The sequence below is a fragment of the Castor canadensis genome, chromosome 4, assembly GCF_047511655.1.
Source record: "Castor canadensis chromosome 4, mCasCan1.hap1v2, whole genome shotgun sequence".
Lineage (NCBI taxonomy): Eukaryota > Metazoa > Chordata > Mammalia > Rodentia > Castoridae > Castor > Castor canadensis.
This window is the reverse complement of record NC_133389.1, coordinates 15,151,057-15,175,602: the sequence shown is the minus strand read 5'-3', so window position 1 is coordinate 15,175,602 and position 24,546 is coordinate 15,151,057. Positions and strand designations below refer to the sequence as shown.

Here is a 24,546-nt window from a genome sequence, read left to right as displayed (position 1 = left end):
TTCCTTTTCCTCCTTTCCCCATCCCTTTCCTTCTCTCTCTCTCTTTATGGTGACCTTAGGGCATTCTACTTGCTAGCTAGGCAGGCGCTCTACCACTTGAATCACATCCCCAGCCCTTCATATCTGTAGAGAAAAGTAATGAATATATTATCAATTCAGCTCAACTTTACTACCACGCAAGTCAATGCAAGATCTTTTATTTTCAGAAACGTTTGGAATTCAGAATTTATGGATAAAGCATTAGGCACCCATAAATACTGCAAAATAAAATCATCAGTGTACCAAATACAAACGTGTATCAAACCATTTACTTTGGTTATCTCAGGAAAATAGGATTTTTAAGTAGAAGAGACTGTTAACTTCTTTTTTTGTTTGTTTTTTATGGTATTGGTGTTGAACTCAGGGCTTCACACTTGGAGGCTGGCGCTCTTACAGCTTGAGCCACTCTACAAGCCCAACTTTTTTCTTTATATGCGTTTGTATTTTTGCTTGCTAAAATTAGCATGTATTATTTTGGTAATAAAATATAATTGCTTTCTCTTTAAAGCAATTATAGCAAATCTTCTCAGCAGTAGTAGCCTGGCAACTCTCCAGTAAGGTAGAACCACCCTGAGCCATTAGGGATGATGTTGCTTTTCATAATTGATGCAAAGCAGGAGACTAAGCTCAGAGCTAGGTTTACAACTCAGCCTTTAGGCAGTTCCTTGAAGCCTAGCACTTTCCAAAGTGTGATAGTGTGTTTCCCCACAGAGACAACACAAGTGAAATAGGGCTGTTACTGTAAAATGGGAATCCATTTCATAGAATTACTCGCTTATGGTGAATAATAATTAAAAAAAATAATACTGATTTTTCTCTGTTCAACTCATTGAGTAAAATAAAAACTATTTCTTCTCCTTGGGTATCATGTGTGACACTCATTTCGAATATATTTTAAAATAGTACTTCTGGGGCCAAGGGTGTAGATAAGTTGTAGAGCTTGTACAAAGCCCTGATTCAATCCTCAGCACAAACAAAACAAACAACACAACTACTACTGCCATACTATTATTTTGCAGTCAAGTTTTCCAAGTGTATTATATATTCCTTAGTTCTTAGGAGGAAAATTACTAAATATTTACATATATCTAAAACTAGTACTGCATCATCAAATAGTTGTCATGCTATTTATTTGATTTTATGAGCATATGCCTGTCTGTCTTACCTAGATACAGCCATTTTATATAACCATATAATTCAGTACAAAGAACTTTGTACATACATTTTTGAGTATGGATAGATTGAGTGAATACTTTTAAGAAAGGGAGAAAATTTAAGTATATCTTATAGTTATGACAAATAAGCCCAGAAGGGCAAAGTATGTGAGGATTGGCAGTGTTTGCATGTATTTGTTTATTTGTCTCAACTTAGGTACTATAGAACACTAGCTTTTTTTCTTTTTTCCCCTTGGGTAAAATGGTTCCACTTTATTTACTAAAGAGCATTTGTTCTCAAGTAGTTTGTTGGAAGCCAGCATGAAATAAGCTTGTAGAACTGTTATTGACCTGTTCTCAAAACCTTTATATCTAACTTAATAAATGTAGAGAAGTTGGTGCATTGTAATTAAAACTAAATAGTATAATAACTGTTTGGAGGTACAGCTCTGAAGTTGGAGAAAGGAAGGAACATAACATGAACAGCTTACACCTCTATCTAGACACCCTGTCTAGATATAATGCTGTTGTTACTATTTTTCTGTTTTATGCAGTAAATAAGAGGTACAAATTAAAGAATTGTCATAATTTGACCAATAGTAATATTACTAGTTTCATTCTTCCCATCTTTTCCTGTCCCCACTTTTGACCTCTGTTACTTCAAGGCCCCATCCCTGGCAAACACTCGTTCATCTTTTTTTTTTAAATGGAACTTAAGATACCTAGGTTGAAGGGGACTTCAGGGTTTACTTGTGAACAAATGGCAGCTTACAGGTTCTGTTTTTGTAGGTTATCCAGTGCAGCGGTTGCTTGAGCTGTTCTATGCCGGTATTAAAAAGCAAAAGTGTGCTTTGGGGCTTTGGAATAAGCTGGAACAGAGTCGGAACACCCATAATGCCCCGTCATTTGCTAAATGCAGTACTGTAATTCTGTGTCATGTGACTTAATTTTAATGATTGACTAAGATTATTCTTCATTAGACTCTGCGTAAATGTTAACTTGGTATCTTTTTCCTCTGAGCTCTGTTGTAAGACAAATGGACATGAGTTACAGTTTTCTCTAAAGCAGACTGTTTACTCTGGAAAGCAAAGCAAGTCTTTTCAGATTACTGGGTCATTTGGGAGCACTGGGGTGTGCTGGAATTGGTTTGGATGTAAATGTACAAAGTATTCAAAATATTCATTGTCCTCTGTTGCTGATAAATGCCACTGTTGAGAGGGGAAAATGAGAGCAAAAAGGTAGTGTTCTCCATATACTGCTTTGAGGCTTTCTTTACCTGTGGCTAAGAAATAATGAGTGACAGTTATCTACTTATATTAAACTTTTTAGTAGTAATGATGTTGAAAGGCAATAGATTCAAGGTTGTATTCAGAAGTCACACAATTTCTCTCAGCTTGGTTTCTTTATCTATGAAAGTGACTTCATAGGCCTCTTTTAGTCTCAATTTTTTATGATCCACAGGAATAAGGAAGGTATCCACTGTCTTTGTTCAGACTGCTGCAATAACATACCTTAGAGTTGGTAATTATAAACAACAGAAATTTATTGTTCATGGTTCTAGAGACCGAGAAGCCTAAGATGAAGGCACCAACAGATTAGGTGTTTAGTGAGGGCTTGCTTTTCAAAGATGGTACGTTCTCCCTATGGCCTCACATGGTGGGAGACAAGGTAGTGCCCTTAACATCTTTTATAAGAGCACTAATCCCATTTATGAGGCTGAAGCCCTTATGTTGATAAGGTTTCAATGTAAGAATTTGAGGAGGGGAACATTCATGCCACATCATTCACATTAATTGTCTTTGACCTTGACTATATATATTATAATAAGAGATGTTTAATCAGTTTTTTTCTTGTCCTTTTACTTTCCAAACCATCGTATTTGACTCCCTTATTATTACTAAACCAACCACTATAGTTAATCATTAAAACATTTCTTACTCGTCTTAAGTTCTGTGATGCTTTGATTCTCCTCCTCTTACCTATGTTGAACAGCCATGAGGAAATATCTGTAGCCTGAATGGATACAATGATGGAATGACATATTAGTTTAAAATGAAGTTATTTAAAATATCTTGCCCGTTATATTTTGGAATCTGGGTCTGATATGACCATTTATTATCTATTGACATGTCAGATCTAAAAGTATTATGCTGTATTTTGTTATGGAGACATAGAGATTTCTAGTCTTTTCTTCCATAATAGTGTGCTTTCACCTTGCTCTCCTTCATTCTTTTTAAATGATAGTAAAATGAAGAAAGGTTATCCACTCACCACTATGATCTCCTCTCTCTCAGAACTTGCCTCTGGTTGTCTGTGTTATCGTGTTATCCATTTTAAGTACCAGAGGGACATGAATTCTATATGGACCTTCCTTCTATTTTTTTCTAAAAGTGTTTTTTAATCTGAAAATCCTGGTAATTTGTTTTCTATATACAAAAAGAAAAGTAGAACACCAAGAAGGCCAAGCATTAGAGTGTTCTAAAACAGGTGAGTTTTAATATGTTGGTTGATAAGTCCTGATCAAGAACTTGGGTTCTCAAAAATAATAAATGCTGAACATTGTGTTCTTCTCTGAGAAGAGTTGAGGAGAATGGCTGTGCAAGTGGGTTTGGGGAATATGGTGAGAAAGAATAAGAAATTGAGGATAGGATACTTATATTCAGAATCAGCCTCTTAAAATTTGCAAATCAGGCTTAATATAAATGAAGACTCGCATACCATATATTTGAATATTTCAGCTATAGTCAGGCTAACAAACTGTTAAATATGTTCTCTGCTGCTGCCTTGTCAAGTATTCTTTTATAATGTCCTGAAGCAAGATTCAAATTTAGGTCATCAGACCCCTTGGGCTTCAGCACTGTATATGTCAGTGTGGTCAGAGCAGGGCCAGCAGCTAGTACCTCTTCTCATCTCCATTTCCATTCCCCACCTTGCACAGGTGTGGACACTGCAGTCCATTTGTCCAAGCTCTTTTGCACCCTCAGGTCTGTTGGTTCTCATATAGTTGGGAGGATAGACCCAGAGAAGAAGCCTGTGCAAACTCTGGAAACAGTACTGGTGTCATTTGGGTGGAGAATTCCAGGGCCTTACTTACCTCTAATATGAAGAAAGCAGTTTTTCAATGGAAATATAAAGAGAGCCACATAAGAAATTTAACTTTCTGGTATCCATGTTAGAAAAAAATTTAAAAGCAGGTGAAACTAATTTTAATATATTTAACTTAATCCAGTATATAAGAATTACCACTTCTTAAAAATACTAAGATAATTTACTTTCTGTTTTTGTAGTAAGTCTTGGAAATCTAATACAGGTTGAGTCTCCTTAATTTTAAAATCTGAAATCCGAAGTGCTGTGAAATCCAAAACTTTTTGAGAGTTAACATGATGCTCAAAGGTTTGGACTTTTGCAGCATTTTGGATTTTGGAAATTTGGTTTAGGAATGCTTAATCAGTAAAGTCTGTGCTGATATTCCAAAATCTGAAAACCTCCCAAATCTGGAATACTTGTGATTCCAAGTATTTTGGATAAAAGGTACTCAACCAGTATGCATATTATACTTGAAGACCATCTCCAAGTGTTTCAAATGTTCAGTAGCTGCCTGGGGCTAGTGGTAGCTTATTGGACCTTGTAGACGTAGGAAAAGGGAGCCGCATCTCTGTTCTGTAGGGGATGCTTTGGCCCCTGGAATTGAGGGCTGTCCTTTTTATGTAAGTCCTTTTATGTAAGTAGTGTTTTGTCATTGAGTTGATGCTGAGAATTACTGCACAGGTGCAGTCTAAAAATCTCTACTGAAAATTAATGGCAAAAGGCAAATGAGACCTTAGTATTGTTATAAAAATAGTTTTGACCTTGGGAATTTCCTGAAATGATCTCAGAGGCCTCTTCTGTAGTTCCCAAGCATGCTTTGAGAACACTGGACTGAGAATAATAGATCCTGTGATCTTGCTTGTGTTTTATAGATCATAGATAATCAGAATAAGGGATAAACTTCTTTTTGTTGTTTTAAGAAGGTCTAGTGACTCAAAGTACAAAATAGAAAAAAAAATTTTAATTATGATTCAGGTTTGGCAATAATTTCTAATTTGTTTTTAATTTGAAATACCTAGGTTTATATGTACCCATTCAAGAAAACAGCTATTATTTTAAAAAGAAAATGAAGTTAACACTTTCAGCATGTCAAATAGATGATTGTCAACTTTCTATGTAAATTATAATTTTATATTTTAAGAATAAAGCTTAACATTTTATAAATTTTAATAAATAAGTTACATGACAATTCCTTTAAAATGTTGATTGAGTTGAATCAGATAGCTTTAGATACTGTGTATGTCTCTTCTAGGCAGGGTGCAAACTGCGTGGTGTTAAGGCTAAGGCAGTTTTTGAAAGAACCAAGAACCAGTTTGTTTCTAACCTCATATAGCTGGAGTAGGGATTGCAGAAGTACAAATTAAAGATAGCTTCTGCAATTGCTTTAGTTGCTTGGGCAACTGAGAAAATGAAATAAAAAACCAAAAAACCCATAACAAGAATAGAAGAGGAGGAAGTACTGGAATGGAATGAAGATTTAGGTAGGTTTGCTTTTGACTGGAAAGATAGGGTGGCTCAGGTGCAGAGATAGCATGTGATAAGATTGAGAGAGTTGTTCACATAGCAGGGAAAAGATTTCCTAAGGAGCAGATGATATAGAGCAAGAATGAAACTAACAAAGAACTTGTAGGGAGGAGTACTTCAGTCTGGGGTGGGAAGAGAAGGCAAAGAGAAGGTCACATAAGAGAAGAAGGCTAGAGAGAGCTAGGAAATGACCCTGTGAGGAGAATGTTACTAAGGTGAAATGAGAAGAGCTTTTCAAGAACGGTATGTGGGTGGCAGTTTCAAGCTGTATTGAGATGGAGGAATGGTGATGAGTTCCTAAATTTGGAACTACAGAGTACTGGCTATCTAGGATACAGTTTTTTGGGTGAGTAATTTGTTCTTATTTTAGATAAGCAGAAGTTTTTGACTTGTCTGAAATAGCAGGTGAGTTGGCTTCCCAGTTCTGCTTGTTCTCTGGCCTCTTTTACCTGACCATTTACCTGAATGTTAATTGCACAAACTGAGATACAGTAAAAAATAAAGTTACACCAGAAGAACTCACCTCCTCAAATCTTAACCTTATTTTAGAGCAACAAGTTTGTTTCTAAATGTGTTTACAATACTCTGGTTTCTCTTCAGATCATATAAATCTTTTATCTTTCGGTAACTGTGCTTACATTTTTGGGTCAGATGTACATTCTGGCTCTGTTGCTTCCAACCTTTGAGCGCTCCATTTTTACTTCAGTGGAATTAGGGAGCTGGGCTATACTATCTCCAAACCTATGCTAAAATTATGTGATATTATATATCAATGACATTTACCGCTTTCTGTCTGTTTTTGTTTTATTATGATAGGTTCACCAAGTTGAAGAGTCTTAACCTTTCCAGTAACCATCTAGGGGACTTCCCATCAGCAGTCTGCAGTATTCCAACCCTGGCAGAGTTGAATGTGTCTTGCAATGCCCTGCGAGCAGTCCCAGCAGCCATCGGAGCTATGCACAAGTGCGTACTTTAAACACCACTGCAGGGGTGTCCAGAAGAAACCCCAGGGAAGCTGCATTGGGTTATAGCACATCAGATTAGCTAGCTTGTTATGTTGGTCATGTAAGTCTTGGCCTCAATTCTAACAATCAGGCACTGCATGGTCTGTATTGAGAATTCATTTGTTGTTAGACTTTAGATTTTCAGAAGCTTGTAAAGATTAAAATACCCTTGTTTTGAACTGAAGTTCCCTGTGGATGAATATGTCTGATAATGGGGGAAAGGGTTAGTTTCTCCTTTTCTGAGTTATGTTGAATTAAGACATGGACACTCATTTTAAGAAATAATAAAGATGGGTATTTTGGCTGGTTCACACTACAATGAGCTCATTTTGCTCCCATTTTTGCCTAAGTTGATAAAGTTGGACATAATTTCCATTTTTAATAAAAGGTTAAATACTTCTGATGTTTTTTTTCCTTGTCTATTAATTGTCCAAGGCCGTGTCTTTATGCAGTTTGCACAAAAAATAGTAATTTTCTAAGTAATATGATCTTTATTTATTGAGCTTGTATGTGTTGCTAATAAAGATGTAAAATGTACACTTCTCTGTGTAATTCTTATTTTATTTAATAGCTTACAGACATTTCTGTTGGATGGAAACTTTCTCCAGTCCCTTCCTGCTGAGTTAGAGAACATGCCCCAACTCAGTTATCTTGGTCTTTCATTCAATGAATTCACTGACATTCCAGAGGTACTGGAGAAATTGACTGCTATGGATAAACTTTGTATGTCTGGAAACCGTATGGAAATCCTTAGAGTACAGGCCTTAAGAAGAATGCCTCACATAAAGCATGTGGATCTAAGGTAACTATTTTTGAGCAATATATTCCATTTGAACAGTTGAGGTAGGTTATATCCCTTCCAGTGAGATTAGCCAAAGGAAACAGACTGATTTAGTTAGTTGAAGGAGTATCTAGTTCAATTTCTGCCTAGAGGGAAGAATAGTAATTAGTAGTAAGATTTGTTCTTTCCTGAAACTTCTTAAAAAAATTCTCGTATATCTGGAACGTCTTAACTTTGTTTACAGATTTGAATCCAGTTTTAATTTGCATGAATGGGCAGGACCATTGAGTCAGAGAGCTATTGAAAATGAATGAAAATAGTATCAATGAAGGAAGATGGAAGGTTTTCTTTCTTAGTGCTTCTTAGCTGTGGCTTATCCAAGGCATTTGACATCATTGAACATCTCCTTTTTCTAATTTTTTCCCTCGTTCCTTGGCTTCCTTAATTTCAATTAGGAGAACCATTACACAGGAGGACACTTTGTAACATTGTTCTTTTTAAGGAAAAACAAGAACCTATCATGGATTTGAGTTCTTAGAAAGCAACATATATTAGTCCTTGATGCTAACTTGCCCAATGTGATACTTTTTCAACCAAATTAATACCTCCATTAACCAGAGGTTGATGCCCACTTACTAGCCATGTTTAATCTTGAGCAGGTTATTTAATCTCGGTACCCCAGTGTTCTCATCTGTAAATTACAATTAGTAATCTAACCTAATTCACAGAATTGTGGAGAAAATTGAGTTAAATTGTCAAGCACCCCCAGCAGTTGTTAGGTTCTGTTATTACTATGTTGACTGAGGACTCTTCCCCTCTTGTGGAACCTGCTTAGCTGACCTTCTTGGTATTTTTATACTCTTGTTTATGAAAGGTGAGTCTGTCCTTCTTGCTTCACTACCCATTTTCCTCTGTGTTGTTTACCTAAGGCCCTTACTCAGACTCTTCTAGTTTCATTAGCATAAAGTAGCATCATTGTTTGCTCTCCCTTCATGTAGTTTGGCCTATGGAACCTATACATTTCAATCCCACAAAGGATTGCTTGATTTCACCTTTCTCAGACTAAAGTACTCAAGCCTGCCCCACCTAGGGGAGTGTTAGCAATTTGCAGATCTAAAAATCTTAATTTGGGGATTAAAAATGTTTGTAATTTATCTGACTTTAAGAACTTTTCGAAGTGGGACAGGATAAGAAACTAACAATTTGTCTTCTGAACTTTCTTTCCAAAATGTTAGTGTTATTTACCTGAGTCACTTTGTTTTAGAAACCCCTCATATTCCAGAATTTAAGTCCTTTGTTTATTCAGCCACCTAATGTTATAACTTTGGTATTTATAACTTTGGTATAGCCGAGATTATGATGCTACCTGACTTCAGGTAACAAGATGATTTTAAATTGAAACTACTGGAGTTATTTAATGGGAGTTTCGCTTAGTTTCTCTAATTTGATTAAGTTTCCTTCAAATGGTAATGTTCACCAGATAAAAAGTGATCATTTTTCTTTTATTCTTTTCCTTACCTTGATGTTCTTTGAATCTGATAGTACTACTTCTTTGGTATTATTAATTACCTTCTCCCCCCTATCAAGTGCAGCTGTTACCTAATTCTCTGTCTTCAGTTAACTTCTCTTCAGATATTCTAACTACAATTTCTGTCTCCATGGTTGCATGTACTGCCAATCTTCATCTTTCACCTTTCATCTTGATGCCAATCATTCCCCAATATTCCCTTACCCTTCTTTCTCTTCTTGGGACGAATTTCACTTCAGCTGCCAGCTGGAGAAATTCTCCTTGTTTTCCCCCTATTGACGCACTTAACCAAATACATGTGAAACAAAGCTCAGTTTCTTTCTTTACTCAGCTAGTTCTTTCCCCTGGATTCTTGTGTTTGCTGATAGCAGTACCTCATTGGTTATCTAGACACAGAACTTTTGGCTCTACTTCTGGTCTATCACCAGATTCAGTCATTTCCTTCACAGTGGTTTCTGTCATCTTTTCTTTTCTCACTGCTGCTGTTGTCCCCTGGGTAAGGCATTTACTTCCATTGTACAGCCTCTCTTGTTCAGGGCTTTCCGTCCCCTAGTCAGGGTATTCAAGCTCTTCTATCTGGTTTCAGCCCACTGGCACTCGAATCGCTTGAGGATGAGGCTCTACCTTTGAGCTGCTCAAGTGTGGCCCTCCAGCTTAGGCTGGCAGGCCTTTTATTTGCCATGTTTCTATGAGATACGTATAGAAATTGAGATGCATATCATAGTGACTTAACTTGCCGCAGTATCCAAGTGCTTCATGATAGAGTCATCTCATCTTGCAGGAAATTAACCAGTGCAGGTACTGTTAGACTTGCACGGTGAGTCACATGCAATGTGATCTATATACTGATTGTGCGCTGGCAGGGTTGTATGTCAGTCTATGATGAATGAGAAGTTTAGAAAATAAATCCTTCACTGCAGAGCACTGCTCATTTATCCTTTAGCCTCCAATGTTAGCACTTACTAAGGTATAGTCCTTGATAAATATTAACTGACATATACCTTTTTACTACTATTTCCACTTAATCCTGCACTCACTCAGGCATGAAACTCATGCTGTGTTCTTTTTAATTCAGACACCACAGTGCGATTTCCTGTTGACTGCTTTTCCTCTCCCATTTGCATGTTAAATTCTATCTATCCTTGAGATTTAGATGAGGTGCTTCCTTTTCCGTAGCATCCTTTTTGAACATTTCTTTGTGTTTCACACATTGTTAGACCACTTATCACATACTTCTAGTTCTTATATTGAATTTTTATCTTATTTTATTTTTGACAGTCCTGGGATTGAATTCTGTGCCTTGTGCTTACTACTCCGGTGCTCTGCCACTTGAGACATTCTTCCATTGTAATGAATATTTTAAAACATTTGTTATTCTCTCTAAATTATAAAATCCCTTGAAACACACTTCATCTTTTTGAACCTTTTTATTAGTATGTAGTAGTTGTATAGGTGTTTCGTTGTGACATTTCCATATATGCATATAATGTATCCCAGTTAGGTTCATCCTATTATTATCACTCTTCTCTCTCCCCCTTCTTAAAATGATTTCAACAGGTTTCAGTGTTCCATATTCATATATATATAGAAAGAACACGGATCATATTCTCCCTCCTTTACCTTCTTCATTTACCCTCTTCCTCCTCTTAACATAACTTGTTTCACAGTCCTTCATAATTTAAGTGTGTCTTCATTGTTCAGAGAGGTTTTGCCTTGTTACTTCACCTGCAAGTATATTAATCAATCTAACCTCCTCTATTACTCTTCCTTATCCGTTTCCCCCTATTTTTCAACAGCTTTCAGTGTGTTTTGTTTTAGCTTGTTCTTATACAAATGACATATTTCATTATTATCCACTCTACCATTCTCTTCTCCTTTCCCTTCTCCCCTAGTATCCTCTAACACTCCCACTATTGGACATACTCTATATATATGATACTGCTTGTAATTGTATTTGGATCTGTGTTCCACATACGAGAGAAAACATGCAACCTTTTGTCTTTCTGAACCTGGCTTACTTCATCTAACATTGATAATTCATACATCTAACATTGATAATTCCATCCATTTAACTGTGAATGACACAATTATTCACCTCTTATTAATTGTGAATGACACAATTATTCACCATCACAAAGCCGTAAGTTGTGGTCATCATCATCATAGCCTAAAAGCTTTTGATAATTAAGTCATCATAAGTGTTGACAATTTGAGCTGACCAGTGGGAATGGAAACTTTGCTTTTCTCATTACATTTTCTTTTGCTTCCTCATTAAACCAACATTTTTATTATTTTGATATTAATACAGTGACATTGTGTGTAGGGGGTACTATTTTAAATGAAATGATAATGCCATTAGGAAGATAATTAGTTTTGGGGAAACTTCGAATATTTTTTCAATTTCTGCAGTCTGTTGTCTTCAAAATGAGATTTTTTTCCTTTTTTTATTCAGTGTATACATTCTAGTAACCTAATGAACATTTGGAAATAGACAAATTGCTGGGTTGAGACCAATTTTAAAATCTTATAACCTTGAACAAAAAAGGAGCCAAAAACATCATCTTGGGGCATTCAAAGAGACCATATGCTGTATTCGCATTTAGGTGAATCCTAGCTCTGCTGTCACTCATCTTGTGTTTCAGTGGCTTATGATATTACACTCTCCTCAATAACTCAGATACGTGGTTTTATTTTTTTAAGGGTAGAAATTCATTGCAGAGAATCTTTAGTGTTTTCCTAAACTCCAGCCTCAATAACAATGTTCTTTTAATCAAGTATATGATCTCAGCACTTGTAATGAGAAGTGGAGAGTTTTTGTTGTTTCTTTTTTTTTTTCTTTTGTTATTTATATATGCATACAAGGCTTGGGTCATTTCTCCCCCCTGCCCCCACCCCCTCCCTTACCACCCAGTCCGCCCCCTCCTTCTCCCCCCCACCCCCTCGATACCCAGCAGAAACTATTTTGCCCTTATTTCTAATTTTGTTGTAGAGAATGTTGTTTCTTTTTAAAGGAGTTAGTTACTAACCACTAAACTGAGAACTGAGATTTTCATCTGTTTTCTCCCCCTTGAAGCTAAATTATTTTGTCATATTGGTCCCTGTCCCCCATTACCACTTGTCTTCTGGCAGCTCATCCATAGCAACTCCAGTCCGTCAGTGAAGTAGCTCTCGTGACTTGTTCTCCTGTGCCTTCTCCCGCCTAGACTTGTTCAGCCCCATTGCTATCCTTCATTTGATGACGTCTCACTGAATCCTGGATGCCCGTTTTCACTTTGCTCATTGATTTAACTGTTCCATAAATGGAGACAGCTTTGGTTGTCAGGCCTGGTCCTCAACAGTTGAGAATCCCATACTTACTCCATCTCTGCTCCATTCATTATTCAACTCAGGTTCTGTGTTTTTTTTCTCAACAACTGTTTAGTTCTGTCTGTAACTGCCCATCTACTGGGTCGGTCATCCTCTGTCCTTTCTTAAATATTCATTGTGATTGTAATATGTATAATAGGTTATTGTGGGTTTTGTTTCTCATGTTCTTTACAGTATGGTTTCAGTACTTTCCAACCTAGTTCTTTGGAAATAATGTGGATTTTTTTTCTTCTTGAAGTGAATTAAAGGAAAATGAATATGCTTGCTCCTCTACCAGCCTTCATGACCTAAATTGTGTTTCAGAATATATTATGAAGACTCAGACCTCTTAGAATTGTAGCTAAAAATAACCAGTGAATCTGGCCAGTTAAACAACGCCAGATGCTTGAGATTAAAGAAATTGTGGAAAACTGTAATGCAGTGACACTTGAATCCTTTCTTATTACCCTACCATATTAGGGTATGGAAATTTGTTTATAGCACTGAAGTTAATTGTAGTTTCTATTTGTGTCCTTCCCCCTCGAGACTGAACATAATTAGGAAGCTTATAGCAGATGAAGTGGACTTTCTGCATCATGTCACTCAGCTTGACCTGCGAGACAATAAACTTGGTGATCTAGATGCTATGATTTTCAACAACATTGAAGTGCTACACTGTGAGAGGAATCAACTGGTGACATTAAACATTTGTGGCTATTTCCTAAAAGCACTGTATGCTTCTTCTAATGGTATGTAACATGGACCACATCAAACCTGGTCTATTTATCCAGTTCCATCATCTCTCTCTCTCTCACTGATTTTTCTTTCCTCATTTAGTTAGTAAAATAAGCATCTAATTTTGGCAAGACAAAAGTCATAAAAGAATGCTGGTTTGGTATTTAAATAAAGGAATCAAGAAGGAAGATTTTACTCTTCCTAACTTGTTTTTCTCATGCTATAATATTTAGGTAAATTACTCCCACTCTTCATTTGTTTCTTACTCTGCTTAAAGTAAGGGAGGAGATAAGTCCTCCCTGTTAAGTCTGGCACCTTGATTTAATACTGAATGGTGAGAGGAAAGGCCATTATGGATCGTTCAGGACCTGTAGTTCCATTTCCACTAACAAAGCAACTTGCCTTAAGATAAACCTGAATTATTTTATACCATAAAGCAAAGTCTTTATAATTTAATAAGCTCTTTTCCTCAGAGTTTGAAAATCCAGGCTGAATCCAAAAACGAAAAGTTCATATAGGCATATATTTACTAAGGTGAAGGTTTGAGTCCCCTGTAATTAGTAGACTGAATGAAAACAAATATTTATTACTACAATTGTACAAATGTTTATTAAGCACCTGCTTTATGCATAGTGTAACTCATGGGTTGTTAGAAGTAAGGGATTTTGGGAAAAATGTGCTTACTGTCATCTCATTGGAAAAATGAGCCAAACCTCAAGTAGGTGCAGTTCTAGTATAATCAGTTTGGCTAAGCACTGTTGGGTTATAGGATTTGGATAGCAAGGACATGTAAGATGGGAAGAAAAAAATCTGAATGTGGCTTGTTCAGCAGTTGGGAGAAGACAGGGAATTTTGACCTTATAGAACTAACTATGGGGAAGCATGGTTTGAAGTCAGATAGTAAAACATTTGAGCATAGTACAGTAAGCCATAGAGAACCAGGGGAGATTCTTATAAGGAGAGGAGACGTGATGGAAGTGATGCTCTCAGATTGCTGACGTGAAAGCAGCTATGGGAGAAAAGTGACAGTGTCCATGACTTCACTTATCCAGGTTATTAGAATGGGCTTTCTGTGAGTTAATGGGAACCTACAACCAGGATTACAGATGTTGATTTGTAATTCATCTGCTCAGAGGTGGGTAGTAGAAACTATGGAAGTAAGATAACTGGAAGAGAGAAGAGAGCTGGTACCAAAACCCCATCTGTGAACCCCTCACAGTAAGCTGGGGCTAGAGTGAACAACCAGATAGGGACTGAATCTCTGAATTACTTGGCAAGTGTTTAGCACAGCAGGGCATTTAGAATTACTCTGTCCAAGGAACAAAGCTATAGGTGGAGACTGGTGTCACATTTCATAAAATTTGGAAGAAGTGTTTTCCTATTTGAGTGAAGGAACTCATTTGTGACTTTTAAGAGACTATCATTTCAGTAGAGTAAGGAAGGCAATTGCAAGATCTGTTTGGTTTTATGGAAGGAACCCTGACTGTTAAAAAGATGTTACTCATTTAGTCAAGCTTTGAGATACAGTTAAGCATGCTTAATAAGAGGAGAACCACAGTAAATGAATAGGAAAGAGGTAGCAAAGTAGAATGGGTGACTTATTTCCACCCCTTAATCTTAAGATTAAGTTAGAAGTTGTCTTTACTTTCCTGAAGTTTCAAAGTTGAACAAGTGGATGTATTATACTTGCTGAACTAAACAAACAATGGAGGATAAAACACAATAGTGATATTCTATATTACAGAGTCTCTGTAAAATTACTGAATAGTAATTTCTTATGTGTTTCTTCTCCCTCTTAGAACTTGTTCAACTTGATGTTTACCCAGTTCCAAATTATCTGTCTTTCATGGATGTTTCAAGGTAAGCAGACAAATTTCAGATCACTCTTGAGTCTACTTGAGTTATTTTGGTGATTTTTTTCTGAGCCTGTGCATAAGCAGATTTTTTAAAAAAAGATTTTAGAGGGAAATAATAAAAATGAAATTTAATGGACTCATTCCCTAAAGATATATGTTATATATATTCAGGATCTATAGATTCATGTTCCACTAACAAAGGAACTCACCTTCAGATAAACCTGAATTAGATACCAAAGGACACTGTAAAGTAAGTCTTAATCATTTAGTAAGATCTCTTCCATCACATGTCTCCTCCTTCCTTGCTTCATTCATTTCAGTTAAAATGCATTTATATACCGTGATTCATCCAAGAAGAACAATGGTTCAAGTGGTAGAGCACCTGCTTACCTAGTTCCGGGCCCTGAGTTTAAACTCCAGTGCTGCCCAAACAAACAAGAGCAACAATAGTAAAAACAAAACAAAGAAAGACCAAGGTGTCATTTTAGGCACCAGTTTTCTTTTTTTCTTGTGCTGGGGTTCAAACCTAGGGCCTTGTGCATGCTAGGCAAGCTTTCTACCACTGAGCCCTAAAACCAGTTTGGGTACCAGGCTTTTCCAATTATCATACATAACTCTGTTACCCTAACATCACAGCTGTTTATAGTCCTTATCCCAAACATCATATTTTCACAGAATTGTTGTGTATGAAAAATTGGAGTCAGTGGTAGACCACTTGCATAGCATGTATGAGGCCCTGGGTTCAATCCCAAGCAGAACCAAAAAAAAGAACATCATAGTCATAATATGTGTACCATTTTAGATTCTTTATGCTTGGTTACTTCACATATTTAAAAAAGAAGGTAAAAAGCTAACCAGTTATGACTAGTTTTGTTCAATTGTTGCTAGTAACTGTAGTTAACATCTAATGCTCAAGTAAATGTTTTCAGATAATTGAGTCAGTGTCCCTTTTCACTTCTCACCCTTCCTATTTATCCATAGCTGTGTTTTCATGATATCAAATGGAATTGGGGAGCATTTTAACGTTAATGATAAAAATGTCAATTTGAAAATGAAACCATCTTATTTGATTATTTGACTTAACTGGAAGTGTACATGTTTGGTTTTTGTGTTTTGGTTTTTCCAAATAGAGATATCCTTTCTCTAAACTTATATGAATCTATAGAATTTTTAAGAAAGTAATCTGAGAGCTAGATAATAATTTATGTCCTTGTGTTTAGGAACTGCTTAGAAAATGTGCCTGAGTGGGTATGTGAAAGCCGAAAGTTAGAGGTTTTAGATATTGGCCACAATCAAATATGTGAACTTCCTGCACGGTGAGTATTGCAGATAAGTGAGACAATCTCAATTTATTATCATACATAACTCTGCTGAGTTTGTGATCTTGTTTGTTTGTTTTTTGGTATTGGGGTTTGAACTCTGGGCCTATGCTTGCTAAGCAGGTGCTCTACCACTTGAGCCATGCTCCCATCCCTTTTTGCTTTAGTTGTTTTTTCAAATGGGGTCTCACATTTATGCCCGGGGCAGCCTGGGCAGTTATCTCCTATTTATGCTTCCTGCTTACCTGGGATGGCAGAGATGTGTCAACACGCCCAGCTTTTATTGGTTGAGATGGGATCTTGCTAACTTTTTGCCCAGGCTGGCCTTAAACCATGATCCTCCACCTCTGAAGTAGCCAAGATTACAGGTGTGGGCCATGGTGTCTGGCCTGATTTAGTGTTTAACTTGTTATTATGAACCCCTGAAAGAGTTTGTATTTTAAAAACTCTTTTGTCTTTTACTCCATGTTGTGTCTTATCTTCATGGAGTGAAGAATAGAGCAAGGCAAACTTTTCAGAGCTATGCCAGACAATGGTTATTTGGTAATGCAAAATTTTAAACCAAAAGAAATATTCAAAGATTCAACAAACAATTTGAGTGGTTTACTTCTAGTATCTTAATTCCTTCAGAATATTTCATTTCTGCTGATTTAATATGTCTTCCTTATCCATAAATTATTTTGCTTTCCCTATAATAAAACTTTGGTATGTATGTATAGGGGTGGATTGTTAGATCATTGAATCTAGAAAACTAGATTCTCTTTTATTCTTGGTTTAAAATTCGGAGTAGAGTGTCCAAAAAATTCTCTTTCTATTAATATTTGTTATTATTTTTCTCATAATTTTCATTTAAATGTCAAGATTTTCAAAATAGCCTTGTGATGATTTCTAGTATCTGTAGATACTGACAATATATTCAAGTTGAGTAATTGGGCACAAAATATTACTGGCTCATTGAACTAGCCAGGTAATTAATAACCAAAAGAGGAGTGTCTCCCAGGACTGTCCTGTAGAATTTTCTGAGATGACTTAAATGCTCCTTCTGTGCTGTCCACTAACATCCAGTAACGACATGTGACTACTGAAATATGGCTGGTGTGATCGAGTTGTTTTCGTCAACATACAGTCAAAAATGTCAATGAAAATATGATAAAAATATGTCAGTGTTTTGGAGTAACTTTTACTTTAGCTAAATTTTTACTTTAGGTTACTTCCATATGATCTTTAAAGGTATCTGATTACTATTTCTCTGTTTTCTTCAAGGAACAGGATTATGAAATACACACTTGATAATATTGGTAAATGTGCTAGAGCTGAGCTGTCTAATATGGTAGTCACTCACCCTTAGTCATGTGGCTTTTTATACCTGAAATATGACTAGTTATGATAGTGAAGTACTATAAGTATGAAATTTACACTATATGCAAATATTCATAATACATATTAATTACATTATAAATAATATTTTAGATAGTGGATCAAATAAAATACAAGAACTTTTGCTTTTTTAACCTTGCTACTAGAGAGTTTAAAATTGCATGTGTGGTTTACATTGTATTTCTGCTGGATTACACTGTTAGAATACAACTCTCATAAAAGAAAAGTTACATTTTCAGTCTTTGGAAAGACCAGTTAATTTTTCTTTGTCCCTCAGCCGTAGGTTATGCCTGTGAATTTGATCCACTTGAAATTGTTTTTTCTGCCCTAGAGTATTATTTTTATTAAGAATTTAGGTGACCCTGTGCAGCCTATCACTATTATTGAGAGAATTAATTGGGGGGGGTGTGGAGAGAATTAATGGTGTGTGTGTTTATATATATGTCTGTCTGTCTTCATGCTCAGCACTTTACAAAAGGAGCACTGAAAATGAAAATAGGCTATTACAATTGGGGGAAAAAACTGTTGAAATTTTTTTTGTCTTTAGCTTTCCTTCTATTTTCTGTCTTTTCCTACTTCTAATCCGTTGATCCAACAAATAGCACCTTGCTGACTAAGACCTCACACACATAAATACAAGAAAACTGATATTTACCCAGTTTCCTTAATCTCACTTTGAAAACTGATATTTACCCAGTTTTCTTAATTTTATGTTGATTCTGCATCAGTATAGAGTCTGGGGCTTCTAAACAAATGCTTATTCAAAGCAAATGCCAAACATTGATGAAGAGTTTAAACAGTGTTTTTCTCTGTGTACTTTTTTTTTTTTAATGTGAAGCAAAAACTGTGTATTGTTTTCTCTTTTGTAGTGTTTTGCTATACTTTGTATGGGCCCTATTGTTGACATAGTATTCAGGCAGAACATTGATTCATTAAAATTGATTTAATATTTATGCTTTATTTATGTAAACAAGGTATGTGAAAGGTTTGACAAAATGAATTGTTTCTAAGTAGAAATGTGTTGAAGAAGAAAGAGTAGTTTTTTGTCTTTTTGGGGGGTCTGGGGTTTGAACTCAGCTTCATGCTTACAGAGCAGACACTCTCCTGCTTGAGCACACATCTGGTCCAAGAAAGACTATTTTAATGCTTAGATAGTACCCAAAAAAATTGAGCTAAGTCTAATAATTAGTATTTAATTGATCAAACCTTCCTTTTTTTTGGAAAAATAAAGATAGGATTTTTTTACCCCTGTCTTCCAGTTGCTCATGTGTTAAAGATAAAGAATGTAGGTATATAATGAATCAAATGCTGAATTACTGGGTTGGAGAGACCATTACAGAGAATGCCCTGTGACATGACTGCATGACTGGCCTGCATAATCTGGCCTGTCACATTGATATCTAAACCTGCAAAGTCAGGTATCTTTAATGGTGTAGGGCTGAGGCAGGTGTTAAAGTCTTTGTGAGCAAAGAATCTAGTTTTGATATTCAAAGTGAATAAAATTATGCCATTTAGTCGTTATGTTTGTGTCAAAGAACACAAAATTTCAGTTAAACAGGACAAATAAGTTCAAGAAGTCTTTGTAAAATACTATATTATATTTTTTTAATTTTGATTTTTAATTTTTCTCCAATGTTCTTTTTTTTTTTCATATTCTTGTGTACCGAGGTACTGAGGGTACACTGTGACATGTACAAAAGTTCTTACAATATATAATGGTTGAATTCACCCCTTCCATCATTCTTCCTTCCCCCACTTCTGGAATAGCTTCAACAGGCCTCATTTTTCCATTTCCATACGTGAGTACGTAACACTTGTACCGCATTTACCCTCCTAAACCCTATGTTCTTGAGAACACAAAATGATAGGTATTTGAAGCATGCATATATTAATTGATTAAGCCATTCTATAGTGATACATTTTTCAAAACATGTACAACATATACATAAAGTGTAGTATGTTTATATATGTGTGTATTATGTATATGTATGTATATATATTATGTGGATGAGGAAAGCCTCATTCTTTGACAGCAATAGAAATCAATTCTTATTCTAAAATGAGTGATGAAAATGATTACTTACACTTTTCTACAGCCTCTGGATGTCTGTGTTTAAACTCAGTACCTGTTTTATTCTCTACAGTTGGTAAAATCTGAAGTGGTCATAATGTGGTTTTGTATTAGATTAGCAAGTGTTCACCATTTGCTACACTTCTCATAACCCCTAGAAGACACACAGCCAAGTTTTCATGCAGTTCTTTAAGGCTCACAAAAAAAACAGGATTAAATGCATTCTCTCTTTAGGCAGGAGTGTCTCCTTTAGTGCAGGATTAAACCAAAGAGAACCCCAAACTGTACAGATAGGGAGGAAAAGAAAGGGAGAAACCATTATGACTATAAAATACAACTAAAGAAAAGTACAGAATATCTCAGTTGCATTTGTACAAGTTTGATTGGATAGCACAATCCTTATTTTATACAAAAATTGCTTGGCTATATGTATTTAGATCTTATGTGGCTAAAATGCCCATCATCATTGGGCTATGTATAATACAAGCCCTACCTTGAAGAAGCATACACCCTTTTAAAGCTTGTCTGTGAATCTAACAGAATTAGACTGATGTCTTCACCATCTACTTCTATGAAACTTGTTTTTCACTAAATAGATCTTTGCTCAGTATGTTTTCATAGGTTTTCTTGCCCTCTTTTTTTCAAGTATAGAACCTATTAAAATAAAAACAGCTCCAAGTTTGTATTGAAATAAATTTATAGTTGCTCTGAATCAGTGTCTGATTTTTAGAGAGATAATTTTTAAGTATTTATGCCCAGTTAGCTCTAAGTAAGTTATCTTCTGTCTTTTGTCCCTTTTTGTACAGCTTATTTTGTAATAGTAGTCTCCGGAAATTGCTGGCAGGACACAACCAGTTGGCAAAGCTGCCTGAAAGGCTAGAAAGAACATCAGTGGAGGTCTTAGATGTGCAACACAACCAGCTTATTGAGCTACCTCCTAACCTTCTCATGAAGGCCGACAGGTAAAGCGGCTTGTCTGTCTGGTGTATTCGTCTGAGTCTACACAGCACTCACCACTAGCATCTTGTCTTCTATGACCTGAGAACCTTCGTGGGAACTTTCTGATTATCTGTGTATCCTAGATTCATGAAGAAAATGGTTTTGCCAGCCTCTTCTCTGTTTTGCAGGGAATGGAGCCAGGAACAAACACCCTTTAGATTCTTTACTGGTTTCACTACTCTCTGGACAGAGTAGGCTACATTGTGCATAAGTGTGTATTGTGGGGGTGGAGATGTAAAGCCAAGGATGAGACGTGTATTATTGTAATGCTACTTGGCAAAACTTGTGCAGGCTACTCCAGGCTTAGCACCATTGCCACACTCTGAAGAAAGTAACAGTAGTTCTTAACTTACTTTCAAACATCTTGTTTGCTTCAAAGCCTCTGCATCGTATTGTAATGGTGTAGACTGGTGGCCTGAATCACTTTGACTTCTGCTAATATTTATTTTTAGGAAGTAACTATTACTTTAGAGATAATATATGAAGGATCTTACTTTTAGTGTTATCTCATCATGAAGATTTTTAAAAGGAGCTGGGGGAACCTTGGCTTCCTATGTAGCAAGTAAGGGCTCTGAGTTTACACCCCAAAACCTCTCTCCCCACAAAAAAAAAAAAAAAAAGATTTTAAGAAGTTTAATGTTGTGCTTCTAGAAGTACAGAGAAAGGAAATGGATATTACTACCTTAAAAATAAGTTTTAAATATGTGTCAGCATGTGTGACGTTACATGGGTGAAATAATAGTATAGGAACTCAGGACAGCCTAATCCCAAGATGAATTAATTAACAATATACCCTGGCTTCCCAGTCCCTGTGCTCACACCTATCACAGTGCTCATCACATACTATAATTTCCTGTTTGTTTCGCTCCACTGTTAGGTTATTAACTCTGCAAAGCTACTAACTAAGTCTTACTTACAGTTTTATACTGAATAGCTATACCATATCTGGAATAAAGGAATATGATCAACAAATATTTGTTTAATGAAAATAGAAAACTTAAGGAATTTAAAATATTATGTTCACTTCTGATTCCATATTTTTTCTTTGCCTCTTTTTCCTTTTAAAAAAAATCTTATCAAGACAAACTCTTATCAAGAGGTTACAGTAAAGTGTACAACTCTTTAAGCATATTGCTCCATGAATTTTTACAGTTATCTATCTCTACTTTTCCCTATAACCATTACCCAGATCAAGATATAGACCATCTTCCCGATTCTTTTGTTCTATTTTCCCCATTAAAAAAATTATCTCCACTTGCTTATGTAATTTGCAGTGAATTCCTGCTGGAATAATTACTAATAAATAGTGAAGTTGTAAGAAAACATTGTCTTATTATTATTGACCTGTACTGTATCATTCACCTCAATAAAAGGATGATATCCCAAGATGACATAAAAAAAATTGTTCCTGTTTTTACATTCACATCAAAGGATGAGGCACAGCAGACAGAAATTCTAGATATGAATACCGTAGAATTGAATTTCTTCCCCTGTAGAGAATTGGAAGTTATATTGCGAGCTTGTATTTTCTTTCTTAAGGCTAACTAGGCAAAATTTAGGTGCAGTTTTATAATGAAAGTCTGCTCATTCCTTTAGTTCTGCACTGATTGAATCTATAGAAGCACTTAGGTTTTTAAACTATTTCTGAACCAGGCATGGCAGTACATGTCTGTGGTCCTAGCTACTTGGTAGGCTGAGGCAGGAAGATCACGGATTTGAGGCCTGCCCAGGCAAAGGTATTGGTAACATCCTGCATTAAAAACAAAATAAAAACAGAAGGATTGGGGGCATAATTCAAGTGGTAGAGCACTTGCCTAGCATGTGCAAGGCCCTGGTTCAATCCCCAATACTTTCCCCCCTATCAAAAAAAAATCTGATTCTGGCCAAATCTGGTAACTTTGTGACTTAACAGGTGAATAGTGCTGGAAACTCCCAATAGGTAATAGTAATTCTTTATTCATTTCTGAGAACTTGATTTTTAAAGGACAATTCTGCTTTTCATCCCTTAGAGACAATCAGTAAGTACTCATTCAGTATCCTTGATGCCAGGGAGGACATGAAAACACATCCCTGAAGAGACTCACCAGTTAGTTGAGAAGACTATATTGTCATGTTTATAGGTGTTTGAACACGGACAGCTGAAAATTTAGGTTGTTCCATAAAGATTGTGATGACACCCAGGATTGAGGACCACTGCCTTCATTGTTGACTTTATGACCCCATGCAAATCACACTAAACCTTATTTCTCATTTTGCTTACGAGACCTAAATGGACCTGAATATTAAAAAGGAATGATTATACGAACTGGGATATTTCTAGTAATGCAACATGGACAAATTAATATGTGAAGTGAGCCACTGAAAGCGGACATTGCTACCATGAACAACATAAGCTAACAGTGCCAACCAAAAGCCTGTAGGCAGAAATTCCATAGTTCAGTTAGAACTATCTAGATTGATGTATTTTGGAAAATAGGGGCGAATATGGGGGAAAATCACCAGCCTCTGGAGGCCTTGAGAAGACAGGGCATGCTAAATGCTTTTCTGGCTCAGGAGAGTTCTGGAGCAGACTTGGTGAATTGAGAGTAAGTGTCCTACTTTTAGTTTGAGAGAGAAAAGGAAATAATCAAAAAAGCAGAAATAAACTTTCCCAAGATGTAGTTCCCAGTGCCTCTGTTTTCTAGCCAGTGCAGTAGCCATGTCACAAGCATAATGGCAACTGATACACAAGTCCTGCCTTCAAGTCTCAGAGAAAACTTAAGATAGGGTAAGGAAGAGAGTGGGGTAAAATTGATTAGCTCTTTTTTTAAACAACTTTACTTATTTATTTATTTGCAGTACTTGAGCTTAAACTCAGGGCCTACACCTTGAGCCACTCCACCAGCCCTTTTGTGTTAGATTTTTTTTCGAAATAGGGTCTCATGAACTTATTGGCCCGAGCTGGCTTTTTGAACCATGATCCTCCTGATCTCTGCCTCTTTAGTAGCTAGGATTATAGGCATGAGCCACCAGCACCTGGCTTTAAAACTACATTTTAAAATTATTTCACTTGATAGAAATTATGAAAAACAACATTTTGTAAGGAGATCTACCAAAGTACTTAAAAGTACTTAAAGGATTAACACTTCTTATCATCTTCTTTGTACATCCTCAGTAGTGGAGGTTTTACCTACATAATTTTTACAAAATCGATAGTATAGTTTTTATTTAGACGTAATTTACATTCAGGAAAATGTATGAATATTAATAGTTTCTGAGTTTTGAAGAAGGAATAAGCTTATACTGATTGAACAGGTCAGCCCAGAAAACATGACATTTTAAACGTTAAAAATTACTTTTTAGGAAAGAGTCTGTGGGACAGGCTTCTTGCAGATGGTTTCAGTTATGATTTCTTTTAGTTTATGGCTCAGCAGAGCAAACATCATACTAACCTAGTAAGTTTAAGTCACCTGCTGGGTGCTGTAGATCATTGAAAATGAGTAAACATAGGTACTGCCCTCAGGGAACCTATATTGTAATGCAGAGTTGAAATAACTCCCCAATAAAAAATAATGAAAGGTAGTTTAAAAGAGTAGAAGATACAGAAAATAGTGTCGCCTATCTAGGCTCATGGTATGAGGAAGAACAAGTTGTTATTATACATGCAATAAATTTTCTCTTTGTGTTCAGTGAATAACTTAAGGCATTATGAAACTTTGCTTCTGTCCACCTTCCATTAGTTTGCTGC

At 36.0% G+C, this 24,546-nt stretch overlaps 1 protein-coding gene across 1 annotated transcript in view; it reads left to right on the top strand.

Annotated features, from left to right (window-relative positions):
• Phlpp1 (PH domain and leucine rich repeat protein phosphatase 1) overlaps positions 1-24,546 on the top strand; it is a 208,060-nt gene that overhangs the window by 132,291 nt on the left and 51,223 nt on the right. The window contains exons 5-10 of the mRNA XM_074069675.1: positions 6,621-6,767; positions 7,380-7,610; positions 13,009-13,211; positions 14,997-15,057; positions 16,274-16,369; positions 20,627-20,782. Of these exons, the coding sequence (XP_073925776.1) occupies positions 6,621-6,767; positions 7,380-7,610; positions 13,009-13,211; positions 14,997-15,057; positions 16,274-16,369; positions 20,627-20,782 (894 nt within the window). The remainder of the gene's footprint in view (positions 1-6,620; positions 6,768-7,379; positions 7,611-13,008; positions 13,212-14,996; positions 15,058-16,273; positions 16,370-20,626; positions 20,783-24,546) is intronic.